Source organism: Gallus gallus, chromosome 1, assembly GCF_016699485.2.
Source record: "Gallus gallus isolate bGalGal1 chromosome 1, bGalGal1.mat.broiler.GRCg7b, whole genome shotgun sequence".
NCBI classification, from domain to species: Eukaryota; Metazoa; Chordata; class Aves; order Galliformes; family Phasianidae; genus Gallus; species Gallus gallus.
The window spans coordinates 33,921,068-33,942,198 of record NC_052532.1 but is presented as its reverse complement, the minus strand read 5'-3'; the positions used below and the strand labels follow the sequence as shown (position 1 = coordinate 33,942,198).

Genomic DNA, 21,131 nt, shown 5'->3' with positions numbered 1-21,131 from the left:
CGTATTGCTATGCATCGCTATAGGTTTTTCCAGGCTTACATATTTTCTGTAGGCCTAAGATCAGACAAGAGATAAAAATGTTTTTGCTACATTTAACAGCTTGACATTATAAACTGAACCCTGATTTCCAATACCTCACAGAAACTCAATGATCCACCATTCTGAAGACGAGCAACCACAGTCTAGCCTTCAGCAACGATCACCCCTCAGCGGTTCTGCTGATAGCCCGTCCCTACCCCCGGCCGACCACGGGTGCTCACGGGACGCCGGCGCTGAGGTAAGCTGCAGAGCCGCAGCTGCGCGTCCCTCGGCTGTGAGCGTAGCCGGCAGCGCGCCGCAGACAAAGGCCGGGCGGCGGGAGGGGGCTCGGGAGCCGGCAGCAGGGGAGCGAGGCTGGGCTTTGTCACGTAGGGAAGGCGAGTGCCGGAGGGCAGTACGGGCAGAAGGAGGCGCGGGGCGAGCCTCAGCCCGCGACAACCTCACAGGCCCGGGCGGGCCCCGAGGCGCATCCCGAAGGCGGATCCCGAAGGCGCCCGGCCCGACCCCGCCGTCGCCGCGCCCCGCACCCCCGCACGGGCCCGGGCGGCCATTTGCCGCGGTCCGGTGCCGCCGCCTCCCCGCGCCGCGCCTACCCGCGGCACCCATCGCGTCCGGCTGCGTCTTCGCGGCCCGGCTCGGCTCGGCGCGGCTCGACCCGGCCGCCTGCCCGCCCCCGCCAAGCGGCTTACGGGATTACGGCCGCCGCTCCGCTGCAGTACCTGGCTCCAAGGTGCAGAGCAGGCGCGGCGCCGTGCGGGAGATGCAGCTCCGCTTCTTGAGGACGTTGCTGAGGATGGTGCCCACGCCGCCGCCCGAGCTCTGCCGCTTGAGGCATCTCCCGCCGCGCCGCAGCGAGCCCGTCAGCCGCTCCTGCCGCATGGTGCCCGCGGCTCAGCGAGCTGCCCCGGGGCTGCGGGCCGGCGGCATGGCGCGGGGGGGGCGGGCGGCAGCGGCTCTCCGCGCTAGCGGGGGTCTGCAGTGCGGGCAGAGGAGCGGAGGTGCAGGGAGAAAGAGGGAGGACAAGGAGAGGAGAAGGGAAAAAAAAGAAGGAGGGGAAAAAAAGAGGGTTGCTCCCGCCCACAATCCTAGCATCAGCGCCTGAAAACCTCCTCCAGCACCACCTGGATGCAGCAGCTCCTCACAGACATAAAGGGCGGCCCGGGGGCGGCTCCGCTCCGGCACGGAGCGCTCCGGCTCTGCCACGGGGAGCAGCGCGGAGACACTGACTGACATGCAGCAGACAGGCGGAACGGGGCCGGGCGGGAATGCCGGGGGCGCTCCCGAGTCCCACGGGGCGCTGTCCAGCACACACGCTTTCAGCATCCCCAAGTAAGACAACAGCCGTTTGTATGACCTCAAATTACAGCCTCACGTCCTACTACATACTTCAAAAAGGAAACTATTCAACAGCATGATGAGGTGCATTTTCATGAGCTTTCGTGTGACCCAAAAGCATCTTAAAATGATTTGATAGAAAATGTCAAGCTCTTGGTTTGATTGACAAGCAAGAGGAAGCATTCAAAATGCTGACAGCTTTACCACCTAAGGCAGTCGGTGCTCCTGCCGAAGGAGAGATGCATCATAGTGCAGAGTTAGACTTGATGTTCCCTGTGGGTCCCTTCCAACTGAGGTTATTCTATGACTATGACTGTGTCACATGAATCAGGCTCTAAGACCGAGCTGCCCGAAGTCTGAACCCACCTGTCCATCACTGCAGCTCTGAAACAGCTCTATGCTCCTTTTATTAAATAACTTTGCCAGCTGCAATATGGAAACTGGCAACAGATAAGCAGTAAAGCCAACTGCATAAAGGATACACCAGCAAAATAAAACAAAAAAGCTTTTTTAAAAAATTAGTTATAGCTAATCTAGAATACAGCTATATCTAGAAGCTACTGTTATTTTTTGCAGAGAAGCGTGTATTTGTTCATGCCTCTTAAAATATCTGGTTCGGTTCTGCAGAGAAGTCACTACATTCGAGCTGCCAGCTCGCACTCTGAATAGATAATTAAGTCTGTGTGTCGGTGGTTCTTTTTTTAACAAAGGTGACACTTCCCTGCTGATGTAGATGATGCAAATCACTTTATTTCAGTGCCAGCTGGAGACGATTTAGTGGTTAAAGCATAAAATTTGAAACAAATTAATCTCCCTAGGTGTACAGATTGTACCAGTGGGACTGTAGCAGAAGTACTTAAATACAGAAATAACCACATAATCTAGTATTTTTCTCCTCTTCCTTTGGCACCATATGCAAGTAATCATTCCAAGACTGGCTAACTCAACGCTACCAACCAATGGCTAAGTCAAAGTTTCAGGACACGATTAAGGGTCTTGTTATCCTCGGTCACCTCACCAACTTGATGATAACAATATCGTACCTCCAATTGTTAAACAACTACAAGTCAGCTCTAAGAAAGACATGAATGCTTAAACGATGAAGATAACCAGCTGCTTTGGTACAAGCAAAGTAAGAGAGTACAGAGTCCTTGTTACTGTCGTTTCTCCTACTTGTCATCCTGTTGCTGTGTGAAAACCCAGAAACAAACAGGACAATCATTCTTTGAGTCAGAATGGCCATTTTCAAGGGCCAGCATGCCACTAAGGGCACTTGCCCACATGCCAGCCAGTTAATGCAACATTACTCTTAAGAAAAATGCAAAAATGAACTTTAAGAGACAAAAAGAAAAAGCCAAGGCATACTAATGGGTTTGATGACTCACTGGATCATCAGCTCAAATGGATTTCAGAAATATGGCTAAGCTTCCCATTATGTATATATATGTACAGAATTTAAGGACAGGAATGAAGCTTCTAGAAAAATAGATGGCATCTTTTTTAACACCATTAAGTTGTAAATAGTCTTCAACAACAAGGAAATTTCAAGGCACAGAGACAATAAAGCTCACAGACAAATCACCAGCTTCAAGCTAGGGTAAAAGCAACAATTTAAAACCAAAGATGTCACCAGCCACCATTAATCTACTTTACTCCAGAAAGTCATAGGAAGCTGGCCACACTGACAAGTCCTTAGCTACAATTACCAGCAAGCCAGATGACATTCAGAAATGAGTAATAAATAAATAAATAAATTGAAGAGCTTTGGCTGGCCCAGTTACTTCACTTCTACATACTTCGTAATTATCAATCTGAGCCTTTACTTTATTTATTTATTAGTTCATTTATTCTCTCCCACACAACACAGCCACTTTCTGAAAAACCTTTCCTCTTCATTTGGTATGTCTTTGCAGTCTCATCACCACCTGCTAACCGTGCCTTTATAAGGCTTGAGGATACCTTGTAAGAAATCCCCCATGACAAGTATAACTTGCTCAGTTCCCACAGTCTGCCTTCTGGTGAACTGTCCAATGACCACTACCAGGTTTTGACATTGAAAAACCAACTCTGCTCTACTTACCTTAATCCTCACCATTCACCATCCCACTTCCCTTCTATCTGCACTGGGATAATGAGGTTCAAGACATACAGCTAGGAAGAGAGAATAAACATCAGCAGAGAGGGCAGTGACAGAATGGGGCTGCAGAGCAATCTTGCAATTAAAGAGAAGGATATATCTTTTTGCATGAAGCTTTAGCTACTCAAATCCAGAACTCCTGGAAGGCGTACTTCACTGGTTCTTTTACGACATGCACAAATAAGACTAAATGTAGCCAAAAGACTAAAAGTCATAAGCCATTTTCAGCAGGGTCATTGTATTTCACACATTTCATATCCTTCCCTTTATCTCATATGAAAGCATACAGACCTTCCGTAATCCTCATTTGCATCACATCTTTGTAAAAGGTTAAACAGTTAAAGTCTGGGGAGAAAGCTTGTTTGCCATGCTTTGGGATACCTGTGTTAGCAAAATATTTAACTAGCAACTTTTATAAGAAAATTTTACAGAATGTCATGCTTTTTAAAATGTGACAAAAATCCTTTTAGTACCTACACAAGCATTTACATCAATATGTTTAAAAGCAGGAGTTGGTAGAACTGTACTGCATATAAACACATGAGAGAAAAGGCGAGCTCTAGGAGAGTTCCAACTTAAGCCATCAAAACAAGAGGCAGAATGGTTTAAGAATGCCCTGCCTTGTACACAATGTCAAATAGAAGGTACTAGAACACCTTCCTAGCCTCTAAATGGAAGTACATTTACTATTATGTTAAATATTAAACCTCAAATGTGACTTACACTAGAACTTCTTCTCCCAACAATTTTATGCATTATTCAGTTACCGCTGTTAAAAAAGCAGTTCAAAAATTTTTACACTATATTTCATCCCAAAACATTTTAGAAACTATGTTTAGGCAGCATCGCTGCACTAGCTGCTGGTACAACTATTAGATGGCAGGTACGTATCAATAATATAATGGAAAATATGTATTATAATCACAGTAAAAGCTATTTTATTAACCTCATCATAGGCCAATTGCGTGCCAACATAAAGATATTACACAGAATTTTGTAACAGTCCACAAAATGAAGCATAAAATGTAATCCCATACCATTTGGCTTCAAATAGCTCAAACTAAATAAAGAAATTTGAAATCCATACCAACACACATTATGATGTGCACTCTAATTCATCATGAGCTTCAAGAGAGAAAAAAACAACACTTTCAAATTGTAGTGTCTAGGAGAAAACATGTGGAATGAAATGCGCCCGCTTTTGAAGGATGACAGGATAAGACAGTCTGAGTTCCCCCAGGAAGCAAAACTGTTTTAAATACACTTACTCCATTAAACCATCTTCTTCACTGGAGCACAAAATTTCTATCCTGTCCAATTCTACAGTTCTATTATTAAACCACCATCCTGCCAAAAACAGTATCTTTTTGCTTTATCCTAAAAGCCACTCTCATCTAATACAGGCTCTTGAACTAAGCTGAAGTTAAGACTTAAAAATTGTCATGACAGCTTCACATTATGATGTAAAACAAGCATAACTCATCTGACAACTTAAGAGGCTTTTGGCTAGCTGGATCTCTGGCACTGAAGGGGCACGGGTGCTACAGCAGTGCTGCACTGCGCGTCCTTGAACATGAGCGCCTGCCAGGTGGCCCAGCACTCCTCCCACCCCAGCCTGCCTGTACAGCATCACCTCCTGCATCGGCAGTACTGCTCTGCAGACTCCGTTTGGGATTTCCTACCTCAGACAGCACAGGCAAGCAGAGGCTTTAATGTACCAATTGGCTACAACTGCTGCGTGGACAACCAAGCACAACAGAGCTTGCAGGACTGCTTTGCAAGGCCATAGTCGCACAAGCACAGGAAAAGGGAGTTTAGGGGTAAAGGAGGACAGATTCATGTTACAATCACAGGAAACATGTTGTAAACACAGAAAAAAAAAAAGATTTTGGACTAACAGAGTCAGTTCCATTACTAAGCTGATCTCTGCTCTCATATACGTCAACCAGGGTTGTCTTCTCCAGACAAGGGATAGTGCCAGAATCTGAACAAAAATAGAAGTTCTGCTATTGTCATTGTGCCCAGAGAAGTTCACCTGATGTACTTTTCCCAGGTTGAGCTCAGGAAAATGATTCAGTGTGTTGACACACCATTGTCAACACAGCATTAATATTTTAAGTTTTTCCATTCATTAGTACTTGGTATGTAAATGTGTCAAAAGAGGCCAGGACCTTGCTTTGTCCTATATTAGATATCATAGGAAAAAAAAAAAAAAAAAGAAAAAAGAAAAAAAAAAAAAGAGTGCGAGCCAATCCTTGTTACAAAGGTATTCAGGGCAAATATAAACTACTCAGTGGACAGGAAATAATATCTATCATTTTCAGAAATGGAAAATCAAGACTTAAATGATTAGTCTCAGGAAGTGTGCAGCAGAACTGAGAAACATATCCCAACATGCTCAATTCTAGCCCAGTGCTACCTCTTCCTTTAGACTGCACACACCCTTCTTGTTTTTCCCTTCAAAAACTGACAGCTTAAAGAGTAAGTACTCTTTAACAGTGCCTTATTTTGAAGAAAGCCCTTAACACAGCCCACTTGTTCTTGGAGAATTTAAGGCAAAGTAGAGGGAATCTCAGGAATTCTTGGTAGAGAGCTCACTGGCAACAGAGCTTTGTTTATAGCTAAGATGTCTGAAAGAGAATATTGCCTGTATGTTGTTTAGCTGTATTTACCGAGGACTGATCTAGAGAACATAATTAAGATAGCACAATTTACTGTAGACTGTATTTGGAAATTAATCCACAAGACTCCTGTGGTAAGAAGCTCACAGGTGTATATACACTATAGGATCCTTCAGCTCAGTATAACTGAGACTGGGCCAGGAAAGAACTTCAGATCCAAGATTACTCATTATGATACTTGGTATTTTTCTTGGTCATTCTCCCCCTTCCTCCCCACCCACACTATCCACTCTTGCCTTCCACACTGTATGTGTATACTAGGGCATGAAAGGCAAAGACAAAGAGGAGGTCCCTTCAATACAGCCAGCTTTCCCTACGTCACCGACCCACAAATGTGTGTTGTAATTTATCTTTTTGGAGTGAGGTACAGTTACACCAGTAAGTCTATTCACAAGTTGAAGAGGGAATTGTGAACAACAGCATCCAAATTTATTTTTTCCTAATTAGGTGTAACTACATTAATTAATTCTAAAGTCAACACTGCCATTTGAGGAACGCAGTGACCAGTATTGTCCTGATGAAGGAAATAAAGAAATCTGTTGCGAGGCAAGGAGTGAAAGTCAATTTATTTCACTCATCTCATTTATGCACTGGTTATAACAGTAAAGCAAATCACATGCAGTTACATTAAGCAGATATTTGCATTTCATGAGCAAGGTAAAAGACACATCATGCAGGCATTGCTATAGTAACAACGTATTTTAACTGCAGTAGTAAGCAGCATAAAGTCTCATGTTAGCCGGTGGAATAAGAGTCACAGCAATGCCTTTATGCCCAATAAAATATACATGGAGAACATTTTAACTAGAATGTCACAGCAAATGCCTTTTTTTGTCAGAGAAATCATCTGCCTCTACTGAAACATAATGCTATTTTCATAAGGGACACACTAAGAAAAATCACTGAAGAGGCCTACCTAAAAATATTGCTGATAAACATAAGAATTAAGAAATGTTCCCTTACCTTTCTGAATGATGGAAAGCAAATGCATGTCTTGGACAGTATACACGGTATAAGATATAACACAGAATCCCACTTAAAAGTCACATGATCATTTAAAAAAACAACTAATCATCAGATCAGCAGAAAAGACTAATGTAATACAGTAAAAAGAATACAAAAAACTATTATTTTGACAGTTTTTATTTGTAGTCATGTTTAAATATTTACAGAACAGAGGTCACAGTATATTGCAGGCTCTCAGGTCTCAAACAGAAGTGCTCTTGCCTTATTAGAATTTGATTATTTGCTTAGCATCTAACATAGAAATTGAATATCACAGTGTGAATTGCAAACTTGATTGATTTCAACTGCTATTTCAGAAAAAGCAAGATTTTAATCTTCCAAACAAAACTAATGAAAGCAAAACCAATATGTCTTCAAGAAAAGATCTGTCCACGAAAAGAACACTTTTGAAGCACTTTGACTGTAAAGTGACCACCTAAGCTAGAAAAAAGGTTAAGCAAAAAATACCTTTGCTTCGGGCTGTGAAGCACTGTGGAGATAGGACCACGTTTATATATAAAAGTTTTTAGGTATAATTTCTTATTTGCAGTAACGCTAAGGACTTCCATCAAAGACCAAGCTTGAAATGTGCAAGGTATTCTGTATATATTTAGCAAAAAGACACATTGTCCCTGACTGCCCAAAGATAAGAGTCCTATTTCCTAGCAAGGATCCTCCCTTTTACAGCATATGGCCTCCATGGATAGAGTTCCAGTACAGAGGAATGGAAACAAAACCCTTTCTGGAGTTGCAGAGGAAAATGGTGTTCACTCCAACAGAAGCTAATGGATTTCGTAGGATCGCAAATCTTGATCAGTCAGCATGGAAGTCATCCACCAGCACTCAAGACCTTTGATTGCATATACATCAGTAGCTACTTGCAAATGCCACTAGTCCTCCAAGAAATTGAAATGTTTCCATTACATTTTGTTTGTAAATGAAACTACTGCAAGCCTTCAGACCACATAATTCCCTTCTCCATCTACCACGTGGGCCATAGCTTCACACAGAGCACTTCTGCAACTGCCAAAAAAGGAAGTGACTCACATAAAGCAAAGGAACTTCAAACTACCACCTCCCACTTCCTGAAAAAAAAAAGTGCATCAATCATTCAAACAAGCTGCATGGAGCAACAGGCTTTTGATGAAGCTCACGAGTGATGCGAGAAGAAAATAATTATCAGTCACAACCACATGACTATTCAAAGCTTTTTTTACTCAGTTAAAGTTTCAGTTTATAATGCACTCTCAAAGGTAAAGTTTCCTGAACTGAACATGTTTATGATTAATTAAAACTGCTTTTAGAGCAGAAGTCTGAACCACTGAAATCGACTTTCAACATGTATAACACTATACAAGTGTGAATTTTAGTAATAGCAAAGCTCTGATTGACCATTTACTGCTGTTGTAGTTTGGAGGAGCAAAGTGAATTGTCCCAAGCATGACAGCCTTTGGGTGTCCCACTCTTTCTATAAATTTGTTTTCCTAAGGGCCTCTTACCATTTGTTTGTTCAGAGACCAGCTCATTAAATTCCTGACTTCACTGGGCATCTCTAGGTAATACCACAAATATTAGAACTAATTCCTCAGATTAGTATTCTCTTAAAAAATAAAATAAAATAAAAAAATCAAGATCAGAATCAGTTATATACACTGATTACCTACCCATTCTGACTTCCTTCAGTTTCACTGAATAACTATGTCTCCTTCAGGATCTAAGGCCCGCTATTGCTGTCAGTGATGACTAGTCAGGGAAAGAAACTAGCAGTAACGTATTGAAAATAAATCCTCCAAACTGCTACCTATCAATGATGCCTAATGCAAGCCAAGAATCAGAAACTGTACATGCTTCGTATTTTTGCAATATGTACTGTATGGATGACAAGGAAAGCATTACATTGATTGGTACCAAGTTGCTACAATTTTAGAGAGGCATATAAACTTCTAAGTGATTTAATTGCAAATAAAACATAATAAAAAGTTTCAAATAATACTAAAAGTACTTTCTTGTTTTACAAAGGTGTTACAGTAAGCTGATGTAACAAGGAGATGTAACAGACTTCACTTCTCCGGGAAATTTCAAGTGTATGCGAAGAGCACTCATTCACTGCTCAGCAAGTCAAATTCAACTTATTACTAACTTCAAGGAGCAAAACCTTTTACATATGCGGAAATCTCCAGAGCTGCACAGAATTATAACCAGGAGTATTGATCTAAAAGGACTAAACTCACAGGCCACTTTTCTACCATCTTGTTTTTAGATTCAAGCTTATCTCACAGAACTGCAGAAACACAGCTGCTAGCACTGTCTGATGCTCCAAAAAAATCAGTCTATGCCTAGCACTGATTATCCCAAGCAGCTGTTATCCTCCATTTGATCTCCAATATCCAGGAAATCTCTTCTTCAAAGACTGACTCAACCAAAGAACGTTTTGTGTGCGATTTTTAGAGATAAAATTCATCTCTATTGCTTAAATGCTATGCACTCTGTTGAACATTTTCAATGAAGCTCTGTTAACCTTCCTGAAAATTCACAATAATTTCATAAATAAATAAATAAATAGCATTTCATTAGGAAAAAGAAGAACGAAGGACAGCAAGGTTAATAGTACTAAAGTATAATCCCTACAAGAATTAAAAAGTAGGTACTGCTACACTAGACAAGTGTGAAAGACTATGAGCACAATCTAATTGCACAGCTTTTTCTCTCAGGGTATTTCCAGCAAAAGATTAAAGATTGTATCATTTGTATTATAGTTAGGTAACTGATACAGCCACCCATCCTGTGAGCTCATACATGCAAACAAACCCATATATCTTGAATGCTCAATGTTTCCCATAAGTGCCATGTGTTTTCACTACTTGCAAGTGTAAGAGTAGATCTATGATCAGATTAGAAGTGTCTAAAGGAGATACGAAACACGAACACTGGCTATCTCCATCACGTGCTCTCAGCACGCGTCACCCCTTCTCACGTGGCCTTTTGCAGCACTGCTTGTACAGCCAGCTTCCTGTCAAATTCTCATGTAAAGCTGTGAATTCCTAGTATCCCAGATATCCCGGACACAGCAAAGCTCATGCCTACTTTTAGTTCTGCTGTTGCCTGTGTTGCACAGAGCTGTGGGCTGAGCCCTTTGCCAGGCCACACGCTCCATTCCTCCCAGCCCTGCCTGGCACTCCCCTGCCCCAGGCAGGCTCTCTGGGTTGGAACAGGATGAGCTCAGCTTCACACTGATCCTGTGCGGAAGTCAGCATCTCAATTCATTTAACTAAACGTATCCAGCATGACTTTAATAAAAACCTTGCTTTTCCAGTTCTTCAGGGAAATGTGAGGCCAAACAAACTTCACTGCAGATGAGGTATCCATCTCAGTGCACAGAGAGAACAATGTTGTCTGACAGAGTCGTTACTAATGTCACGACTGACTGACTAGGGACTGCAGATGGAGAACAGGCAGTTCTGACTGTTTGTTGTCAGCAAACAACAGCATCCTTCCTTTGGCAGTCTCCTTAGTTCGAGCTGATCCAATACCACCTCTCAAAGTTATAGCAGTACTGAAGAAATAAGATGTCACTGATTTGAGAACCACTTTGTTCAGACAAATTCATATATAGCTACCACCAGAGCATTACTTGATAAGGAATCCAAAAAAAGAAATTCAGCTGCAATAATCTATCAGATTAATCCACATTTCTAATACTCAGCAAGCATTTTATGTAACAAGTACTATCCAATACATCAACTTCTCACGGCACAGCTGTTGTGAAAAACATAGTTCAGTGCACTCAAAATACTATGTGCATGACAAAACTAATCCCATGAGGTCTGCTATTGCTTTGCAACAGGAACAGGGCTACAGCTACACAGAAGAATATGGAAAAGGCAGCAGTCAACCTCAGTTGTATGCATATACAAAATAAATACATTCTCTGGTGTAGCACTAACTCAAGCTTTTCTTTGCTGTCACAGCTGCTAGCACAGTGACAAAGAATATTCATATCCTGTAAGAAACACTGTATGACAAGAATGTGTCAGTGATCCTGCAATCTGTGTGTTCGCATACAGAGCAGCCTGCACTTCTGATTGCAAAACAGGCCTAGATTCAGCAGCAAAATTACTGTTTACAGAAAGATGCACTGAATTCACTCATCATATCTATAATAGGCAATGAAGTATTTATTCTGGTAATACACACTGTAGCCACATTCAGCTGTTAAAAACCCATCAGGTTTCTGCATCACATAAAAATGTTGTAGAGCTATTTTACTGCAGTTAGGTAAGATGGTGAAAGCATCAACCACTGCTTGAGTGGTGACTATTATAGGGTGATGGCAGCAGAGATGAACTATGAGACTGTACCTATATGACACTGTACACACAGATCAATTTGACATCCCTTTACCCCCACCACAGATGTCTGTCATTTCCCAAGGCAAGTACTCAAAATGGGGAGAAGAAAGGATGCAGATGTCTGACTCTAAAGTTTGCAGGACCACAGTCTATACAGAAGGGGGATGTCATGGTTGGTTGACCCAGTCTCACTGCACTCCATTGGGTGAAAGCTGGTTATCTCCCAAACCATGAGAGCTGGTAAGTCCCAAACCATGCCTGGTACAATATACCTTCAATCCAAAGTGCCTGAAAGTGTATATGCCTAGATCTTGACCAGATTCCCAAGGTTTGTAACAAAAGCAATCCTCTTCCTGGATGCTGCCACTAGTCAAAGCAGCAGTCAGGACAGTTTTCTTAGTTAAACTCTGAAGGAGCCCACAATAAAAGCCATTTCTGAGAACTGTGCAAATTTTAGCCAATGACAGAACACACGATCGTAATATGTCAGCAGGGACATATTTTTAATGAAGGCAAGACATTTCAGTGTTGAGAGCTAGGGGCAAAAAGGCATAGTAGGGAATATGAGACACAGAAAAAGCGTCTATATAATCTCCAAAGAGACAGAAGGAAAACATATGGCTTAAGAATAAGTGTTAGCTGTTCAGCTCCTAAACCAACTTGGCAACCTCAGTGCTGAGCAGCCAGAGTGAACTGCAGAGATGGCTGAATGTATATTCCCAGGAAAATCTCCAGTAACAAAGCTGGTTGGAAACATTAATGGAAAACTACCACAAAAAGCCAGCTTGTGAAGAGCAAAGTCCTTCATGACAGACTACTATATTTGGAAAAATATATATATATATATATATTTCTAAATGCTAAAAACATAATTTCATTTTTGACTCTTTTTGAAATTAAATGCTGTAATGTCTAAAAAATGGCTCATTACATAACATGAAATGAGAAAAGGCAAGGAGTGTCAAAGCACTTCAGCTCAAAATGTAAGCTTTCAGAATTTTGCTTCATAAGCAATTGACTTTGTGAGTGGGTGTTTTACTTCATGTTGGAACAAGATATTTTTTGTTGCTGCATTCTAAAAGTGGAATTTCCCCTAAAGTGAGGATTCCAGATTCTGTACTGCACTAAGTATTATTTTTTGCCATCTTTTGAATTTGACATTCTGCAAATGCACAGACCACAGGAACTTTCGAGTTGGGATATAATCAAATCAGAGGGTAAATCCATCCTCTCACTTTTTAGAGAAAAACAACAAGATGATTTCCTTTTCAGCAATAGAAAAGGAAATAATTTTTTCTTCATCTCAGGAGTAAAAAAAACTGAAATTAACCCCAAAGTGGCCTTCTAAGGGATGCCACATCTGTACAGTCACAATTTGCTAAGTCTGGAAAATATTCCAATCAGATTCCTGACAATCTAGAACTCATATTACAGCTTTGTTTTTACAGTGGAGAATATCAGCATTAGACGATGGCAGTCAGCTTTTTACAAATTATTACAAATTAGCCAGACAAGAGCTTCTGCAGACTCACACCAGCACAGATCATCCTGAAGAACTGGCCGGAGACAATGAAGTGGGATAGTCTTTCCCCACAGTGCTTACCAACACTGCTGATTACCAAATGACCAAAGATATCAGCATTCATTGCCTACCTCAATTCTGCAAAAGATCCGTACTATGTATGCACATCCCATCAACTACACAATTACATGGTAGGTCCACTAACTTGGTTGATAGTTCCCTAGAGTACGAAACATACCACGATAAGCAATGGCGCAGCACAGCGCTGAACCAGAACATTAGTAGAATCATAATATTCATTTGCAGCTCAGTTAGACTGCTTCCCCTTGCACTGCCTCCCTCAGTTTCAGCACCCTGGCTGTGCAGTTCACCAAATACCGGTTTCAAGATCCTATTCTCATCAAAATGAAGTAAGCATGTAATTCACTACCTAAAAAGGCCCCAGCATTATTCAGGCTCTGTGTTAAACAAATAATCAGAGTTAGTATTTTTTTTGTGTTGATAGTTTAAGTAGCTGCATACAGTACTAAGATAGCAAACTCCCAGTAGTATTCAAAAATCAAAATTGCTGTCCTTGTAACAGTCAACATCCTGTTCAGTGTTCCACACTGCTGGTATCGTGTATGAGAACACTCACTCTTCTGTCTCACGGACTCACTAACAGTCATCAAGAATACATAATCTAATGTTCATTAGCAAATACTAAAAATGACACACAGCTACTTACAGAAGCATTTTGCCATGACCTGGAGCGTAGCAATATGGATGCTGTTCACAAGTAACCCTTCTCAGACCAGGTTTCTGTTGCACTGGAATAAACCCTCAGATTTAACAAAATCTTGGCTGGCTAAAGATGAATTAAATATGACAATCAAGTGCCATTTGATTTCATAGCTGCGTATTTGCCACTGTAGTTAGATCTTTCTAGGGATTCTCACAGCTACCAATCTCAACAAGCCATGCTCATGCATCCTTAAATACAGCTTGTCTCCTTTCCTGTCCCATTACTTCATTTTCCACAAACCAGTATAGGACATAGAATAGATTACAAAATCTTTGCTAATCAATCTTCAGCCCAATTCCACATCATGAGTCATAAGTAGCAGACAGTGTTTTTAACAGGTAACAGTTTGTTGACAATCACGTCAGTTAAAAATCAATTAAAATATTCAATTTATTTATTGTAGCAAATACATGCTGCTCCAATAGGGCAACTGACTGTAAAGAAAATTCAGCCTGCACTTAGCAACACGGACATGATTTAGCAGAGGGTTGTTAGAGTTAGGATAGTTTGGTTAGGTGATGGTTGGACTTGATCTTTAAGGTCTTTTCCAACCTGAGTGATTCTATGATTCTTTGATTCTATGAATTTAACAAACAACTGGAAACAACCATCACATCTTTAGGCACATTATTCTGTTTCTTTCCTATTTCTCCTTCCCCACCAAAAACCTCCCCAAGGGCAAATGATGAAGTAGAATTAAATTAGAAACAATTCATTAGGGAATACAAGAAGCAACCACAGCGTTTCTTAAAGTATCAAACTCATTAACATCCATGAAGGATTGAGACTGGTAATATAAGTACATAAACACAGATGAGATGTAGAGGTAGAGTAATTTGATGATGATTCACATGAAATGAGACTCCACAAGAAGTAAACCTCTTATTTTAACTGCATCAAAGGAGGAATGTATTTTTGACAGATCAATTAAATGGTTATTGTTATAAAAAAGGAAATCCATTTGGCTTCAAACATCAAAGCTACTGAGTTGAATTTAAAATTAGTCAAATTGCAACAGGAAATCTAAAGAAGAGTTGGAGATGAACACAGAAAGCACACAGTCTATCTTTTAATTGCAAATGGAAATTGCAATATTAATCTTTTTGATTTTTAATACAGAACACTCTTCTTTTTAACATATATTTTAGGGACTAAAATGAGGAACAACTCACAGCTAACCAACTCATACTACTACCGTCTCAGACAAGGCTTTCTCAGTATCCTCTGAGTGAGATTCCTACGCTGTAAGAAGAGTTCATTGTAGAGGGACTATAACACACTCTCAGCAAAGAGTTCATAGCCTGGCCATCTCCCAGAGAACATACAGGATACCTCACTGAGGCCAGGTAATAATAGTTTCCACAGGCTTTCAATCGAGGTAAGATGCACTCAAAGAGGTCAGAGTACATACATAAATCTCTGAATTTATAGACTCCAAAACACTCAGCTCTCATGATCAGGAGCTTCTCAATAACCTCCACAGCCACACTGGAATTAACTATCTCAGTTCTAATTAAGACATAATTTGTCATTATTTTTCCAACTGCTTCCCATATGAAACCTAACACTTTCCTTGTAAAGAACATTTATTTGCCATTTGTGAAGCTTTTAATGTTGTGTTTAAGGAAACGATAAGAAAGCTACCAACCTATGAAAACCAAAGAGATACACCTCAATCTCTGCATGAAATAAAATATGCTGTCTCCCCCTGCTGGCTCTGCATTAAATCAAACCACGCGGAGGGAAGGGAAAAACAGAAAGCGAATATTTACTGCCATCCATGAGAATTCTGTATCAGAGCCAATATTGAGCAGCAGAATAATAACAATCTGCAACCTCAGTTTTTAAGTACAACAACAGAGTATACTAACAGCCTTTCTAAAGACAATACAAGACACAGTTAAAGTTATTATAGGTATCATAGCACTAAACAGACTCCTTGTGAAAGGTTCTTTTGAAAATATTTCTTCATCAAAAATACAAGAGAATATTAATGAACTTTGTGTTAATATAACTTCAGTTTTGTACTGAACCAGATTGAAGCATCTGGATGTGATCCTAAGGTTAATTTTACTGATGTTCTACCTCTACAGAGAGATTTCACTACGGAAGGACAAAGACTGTGTGTGCCAGCAGTGTTAACAAACCTCAGAACTCTACATAAATCAAATGAAGCATCACTGTATTATTACCTACACTGCAATGTCAGAATTAATGACATGAAAGGTCAAAGATTCTTCTTTTCTTGATCACTAAAAATATTATTTAAAGAAAAAAAATATTTAGCAACTTCTCCTTAGTTATTTGAGAAAGATTTTAGTACTACAAGATATTATAATGGTAATAATGTACACGACAGCACATAATAAAGTTTTATGGCATGTAACATAATATTCCAAGTGTACAATTTCATCAGAAAAATCTGGAACAACAAAAACTTCCACAAATTAATAACGCTTTCAACATTTAAAACTGAGGGAGTAGTTACTGAAAATGATGTTCCAAGGGTTTTAGCCAGCAGAAATACTCACATTTTGGGGTGGGAGGGAGGTGCACTTTCTTTTTTTATTTATTTTTTTTTAATGTTCCATCACATTAATTGTTCTTTTCAAAGTTGATAGGAAAAAAGTAGATCTTTTCTCTCTTAGCATAACAGTTTTGCTGAGATTTTAGTACTTTACATACTCAGCAACTGCACTTGTCATGCTTGTCTAAGCTATTGCCTTCTCCTATGCTCTCGCTTCTGTCACCCTCTACAGAAAATGGAAATGGGGAAGTGCTATGGAAAAGAAAAAAGGAATTATCTTTCAAACGGGTCAGCTCTCCAGTCTGGTTCACCACATACCACACAGTGGCTCCTGCCTAGTACAATGCAGGAGGATAGTACAGAGGCAAGAATAAAAGGCTGGGGGGAGAAAACCAGTTTTGTGTCTGCCTTTGGACAGCTGTTGATCACCTAACAATTCAAAGGCACAACTACTGGAAACTTGTACACCTATTCCAAAGCAAATGTATCCATAGCAAGTCACTCAACAAACTCCAGTGGCTTTGGATCAGATCTTAACATAAAAAATAACAAAGTTTCGGCTGTCCTGGGATACACAAGTCTGGATTTTCTGAGCCACAAGCTGAAAGTTAACAGTAGGTAATATATTGTATTAGTAATAAAAATATCTAACCTGAAGAGATGCAATATACAAACCTACAGAATGAGACATGAGACAATACACTGTTACCTTAACATTTCAGCCGTTATCTCAAGAATCACTGGCAAATTAATTGAAAGGGGCATTATGTTTAAAACACAAGTACAAACGTCTCTGACAATTGTAAAAACACATTCATATTTAGGATGAAATCCCACATCCCTTTGAGTCAAAAAGTTTCTGACCATACAAATGAGATCAGGATGTTCTCACCTTCAGAATTTACAGTCAACCCTCTAAATACTTAAATGCATGCAAAATGGAAATACTCTTATTTAGAAGTAGACTATAGCATATGCTTAATATTGAAGACTCAGTTATCAAGCTGATGCTGATGAAAAAAAAATAACAGCTGAGAAGAAGAAATACACCTGAAGTACTACATGTCAGCCAAGGTCTTTCATGCTATGCTTTAAGTCAACCAAAGGAACATTTATAAATGTTTTAAAAATTAATAGACCAACCTATAACTAAATTACATTAGCACATGCCACTACAGTAAGATTCTTTTAATAATATTTTACATGCAGCTCAAAGCTCCTACCAGGCATTTTTGTGCAGTGACCATGCTTTATTTACTGTACCTGAATATTTCTGTACCTGTCACGCTGCATGTTAATAAAAAAATAAGACAGGAAACAGGTTATTTTCACATGTCCACTCTGAAGGCATATTTTCTATTTATTTTGACACATAACATCACATTTTTTCATTTAGCAAAACTAATAAAAGCATTTCAGCATGCCTTTAGATGACAATTTTGCCAAGCCTCATAAAAAGGTTTCACTGTGTTGGAAGAAAAGGCTAAACAATTACAGAACAGCATTTCTCCCCTTTCCCACCTGTTCCCTTTGAAACCTCCAAACACACACATGCTGATAAAGACATTTGGGAAAAGTAAGTTTATTTATACTAATGCTTCTCATCTTGAATCAACTCAGTAGAAAGGAGTTGCATGCACTACTAACAAAACGCTGAGAAGACAGTTACCATATGTAGCCACAAAAAGCTGTAGCTACAGTAGCCTACCTAAAACCTAGCTTAAATCAAACTGTGCTTTGCCAGGTGCATGACACCTCTGGAAGCCAATCCTGTAAGAAACAGCACAGTCTGGCCTCATGATTTTAAATCAAGGGCAAGGGCATAATTGAAATACCACCCATCTTAGTGAAATACACTACTTACAGTAATACACATGCCCACAGAACAGCACTTACGTCGTTTCTGGGAAACTGCCTGTAAACAAGCTGTGACAATGTCGCAGTTCTTCTGGACTTTATGCACAAGCCTGTCTTTCAGCTTCAGAAGATGCAGTAATTTCGCAGATTGAACAGAAATTCTGTAATTCAGTTCCCGTTTTATAGTTGTCAATTCGTCCACATCTGCCAATAAGCAGAGAAAATAACCTCAATCCAGGACAAAACATATATAAGATGCCTACTGTAGTTGACATGCAAAGGGACTTGCCCCCAAGGCATTTACATATACAGATATCCCATACCTATTGAATGGGGCGAACCCTGATTACAAACATTGTCAACATCTGAGCCAAAGTCTTCAATGTTCATTCAAACTAAAGTACCTCAATTAACTGTGCAGTGTATTAAACTTAGTAATCATACTGTGATAAATTGGAACCTTTGTGACAGATGCAGCTGAATACATCTCAAGCAGCAAAATCGGGGGCTACATTTCATATATAGAAGACTGCCTGGGGAAAACGTGCAAAAGGAATAAGTAAATGGTAATAGACAAAGGAACATGTTCAAGAAACCGTCTACAAAGCTAGGGATGCATCTCCAGGAGGAGCTGTAAGTGGAAGACTATTTCCACCAAAAGGCAATGTAGCTTCAGTTATGTAAACATAAAAGTTGTGTAAAAGATGTAGCTTCAGTTATGGCCTTCACTATTTCCACTGGTCTCAGTGGCACCAGAGCTCTCAGCTTGCCAAAATGACTGAGCTTACTTCTAGTGTTCCTGCTGAAACCTGTGCAGTGAGCTTTGGAGATGTGAGAGGGTTTTTGCATCCTCTCCTCTGTGTACCTCCCACCAGTGAAAGTCTGGGTCTTGTCTATCACGTGCTACTACTCTTCAGCTCTTTGCTACAGAACAGCCTGGTGAAGTTTGCTACTGCTGTCCTGACAGCTTTCTTCCTGAGACTGTTCTCAAATGCTATTGCTTTCAGTCCAACCACGCCTCTCAAAGCTGAAAGAAAAATCAATTAAAAAAAATCCATACTGCAGTAATCTGATCCAGTGAGCAAAAAGTCGATGCCTTCAGGAAAAGCTACTGTTAGTGGGATGGTGATCAGCTCATACAGCAAAACCTTCCTCAAAACTCTGCAGAGCTTAAAAAAAAGGACAAAGTAGGCTGAAATGCTAACCAACTGTGGGATGGGAGGGAACCAGGAATGGCAGCAAGGGCAGCTGCTGGCAAAAACAACTCTGTGCTCTGCAGCAAGCAGCCCATCCAGATCGGTCTCTGCTGTTCAGTCAGCACCTCTCAACACTGGGATTGGGCAAGGCGATTCCATGCCACATTGTACCGGGGCTTTGAGTGGGAAAAAGTTAAACTGTATTCCTATTGACACGGACAGTCATCACCAAAGCAGTGAGGTGAATTTTATCCTTCCTTGTTCACCCCAGTTAGCTGTTCCTGTAAAAACCATTCATTACCGTTGCAGCAAAATTCCTGAGTTTTAGTTCTAGGACATACATTCCCATACAAGCTAATTTCTTGTTGAGTCCCAGACACCACGGGACATACAGAACACGAGCCATATCCTGTAACATCAGGTTGAGTACCATCATCTCATTAGGAAGCCAAACAAGGAAGCAGAAAGCTGTTTGCACAGCTTGAGAAACTGGCATATCTGTTCACCTCCTGCCTTCTGTCCTTGACAGAAACAAGGATATCCTGACATCAGGAGACAAGAGATCTTTGTATGGCCCTCTTCACCGGGCTGGCTTGCGACTGCAAGTCCCATCCTTCAGGAAGCGTTCATTGTCACAGCTGCACGGGTGTCGCAAGCCCTTCGACGGCTTCATTTTGGTTAGTTTTTCTTTTGAGCTCATTTTGCTTTCCTTGGAGACAAGTTTACCTGCACGGTAAGCCTGAAAACCGCAAAGCCGAACTCTTAAGGGAATTACAAGAGCCTGGAAACGCGGCCAGCTTTCACAGAGGAAGGAGGGAAAGAACAACAACGGATGACAGCCGTTCCGCCCGCCTCAGGTCAGCCCGCCCCGTCCCACACGCCCGCGTGGAGCAGCCCCGCGCCCCGCCCGCAGCGAGCCCCGTGCCGAGCGCTGCACCGAGCGGCGGGGAGCGGCGCCGTCCCGTCACGGCGCGGTCCGTACCTTTCAGCCGCAGGTACTCGGCGCGGCTCGGCCGCTGCTGCTGCAGCTCCCTCAGGACGCGGGGAGGGGCGGCTACCTCGGCGGCGCTGTAGAGCTCGGTGAGCAGCCCGCTGACCAGCGACGAGGTGCGGCTGGAGCGGCCGCTGCCGGGAACCTCCTCGTCCTCCTCGTCCTCCTCTTCGGCCAGACTGTCCGCGCTGCTGCCCGCCCGGCCGCCCGCGCCTCGCTCCCCCGCCTCCATCTTCCGCGGCCGCTCGGCAGCGCCGAGTTCCGGGCTCGGCCCGTTCCACGGCCGGCCGGAGGTGGGGGCGGAGGGGGAGCCCGGACGCCGAGGCGTTCCCCGCGGGCAGGAGCGGCGAGAGGCCCTCCCCGCGCACCTCGCGGCGTGGTAGAGCCCGCGGCCGGGGCTGCACCTGCGGGTGGCATCACCTCCCGCCGCGGGGGGGCGCGGGCAGGCCGGGGGGTGTGAGGAGCTCGGCGGCTAAGCGCAGCGGCTGGCCAAAGTGATATTCAGAATAAAAAGCTGCGCTGTTTGTTACGGCAGGTGCTAAGCTACGTAAAGATATAAAACTATTGGAGAGCGTCCAAAGGAGGGTGCGAAGATGGAGAAGGGTCCGTGCGAGGAGTGGCTGATGTCCCTGGGTGTGCTCAGCACAGAGCAGAGGAGCTGAGGGGAGGCCTCGTGGCGGCTGCAGCTCCTCACAGGGAGCGGAGGGG

At 42.0% G+C, this 21,131-nt stretch overlaps 1 protein-coding gene across 7 annotated transcripts in view; it reads right to left on the bottom strand.

Moving 5' to 3' along the window:
• TBC1D30 (TBC1 domain family member 30) overlaps positions 1 to 20,679 on the bottom strand; it is a 49,798-nt gene extending 29,119 nt beyond the window's left edge. For 4 of the 7 annotated variants that reach the window (XM_025154205.3, XM_025154209.3, XM_025154206.3 and 1 more), the window contains exons 1-2: positions 20,415 to 20,679; positions 18,276 to 18,440 (exon numbers count right to left, since the gene is read on the bottom strand). In XM_025154205.3, the coding sequence (XP_025009973.2) occupies positions 18,276 to 18,440; positions 20,415 to 20,655 (406 nt within the window). In that variant the 5' untranslated portion in view covers positions 20,656 to 20,679. The other 3 variants (XM_015282716.4, XM_015282717.4, XM_046900123.1) reach the window with 2 other exon arrangements.
• Positions 20,680 to 21,131: the final 452 nt, after the last annotated feature.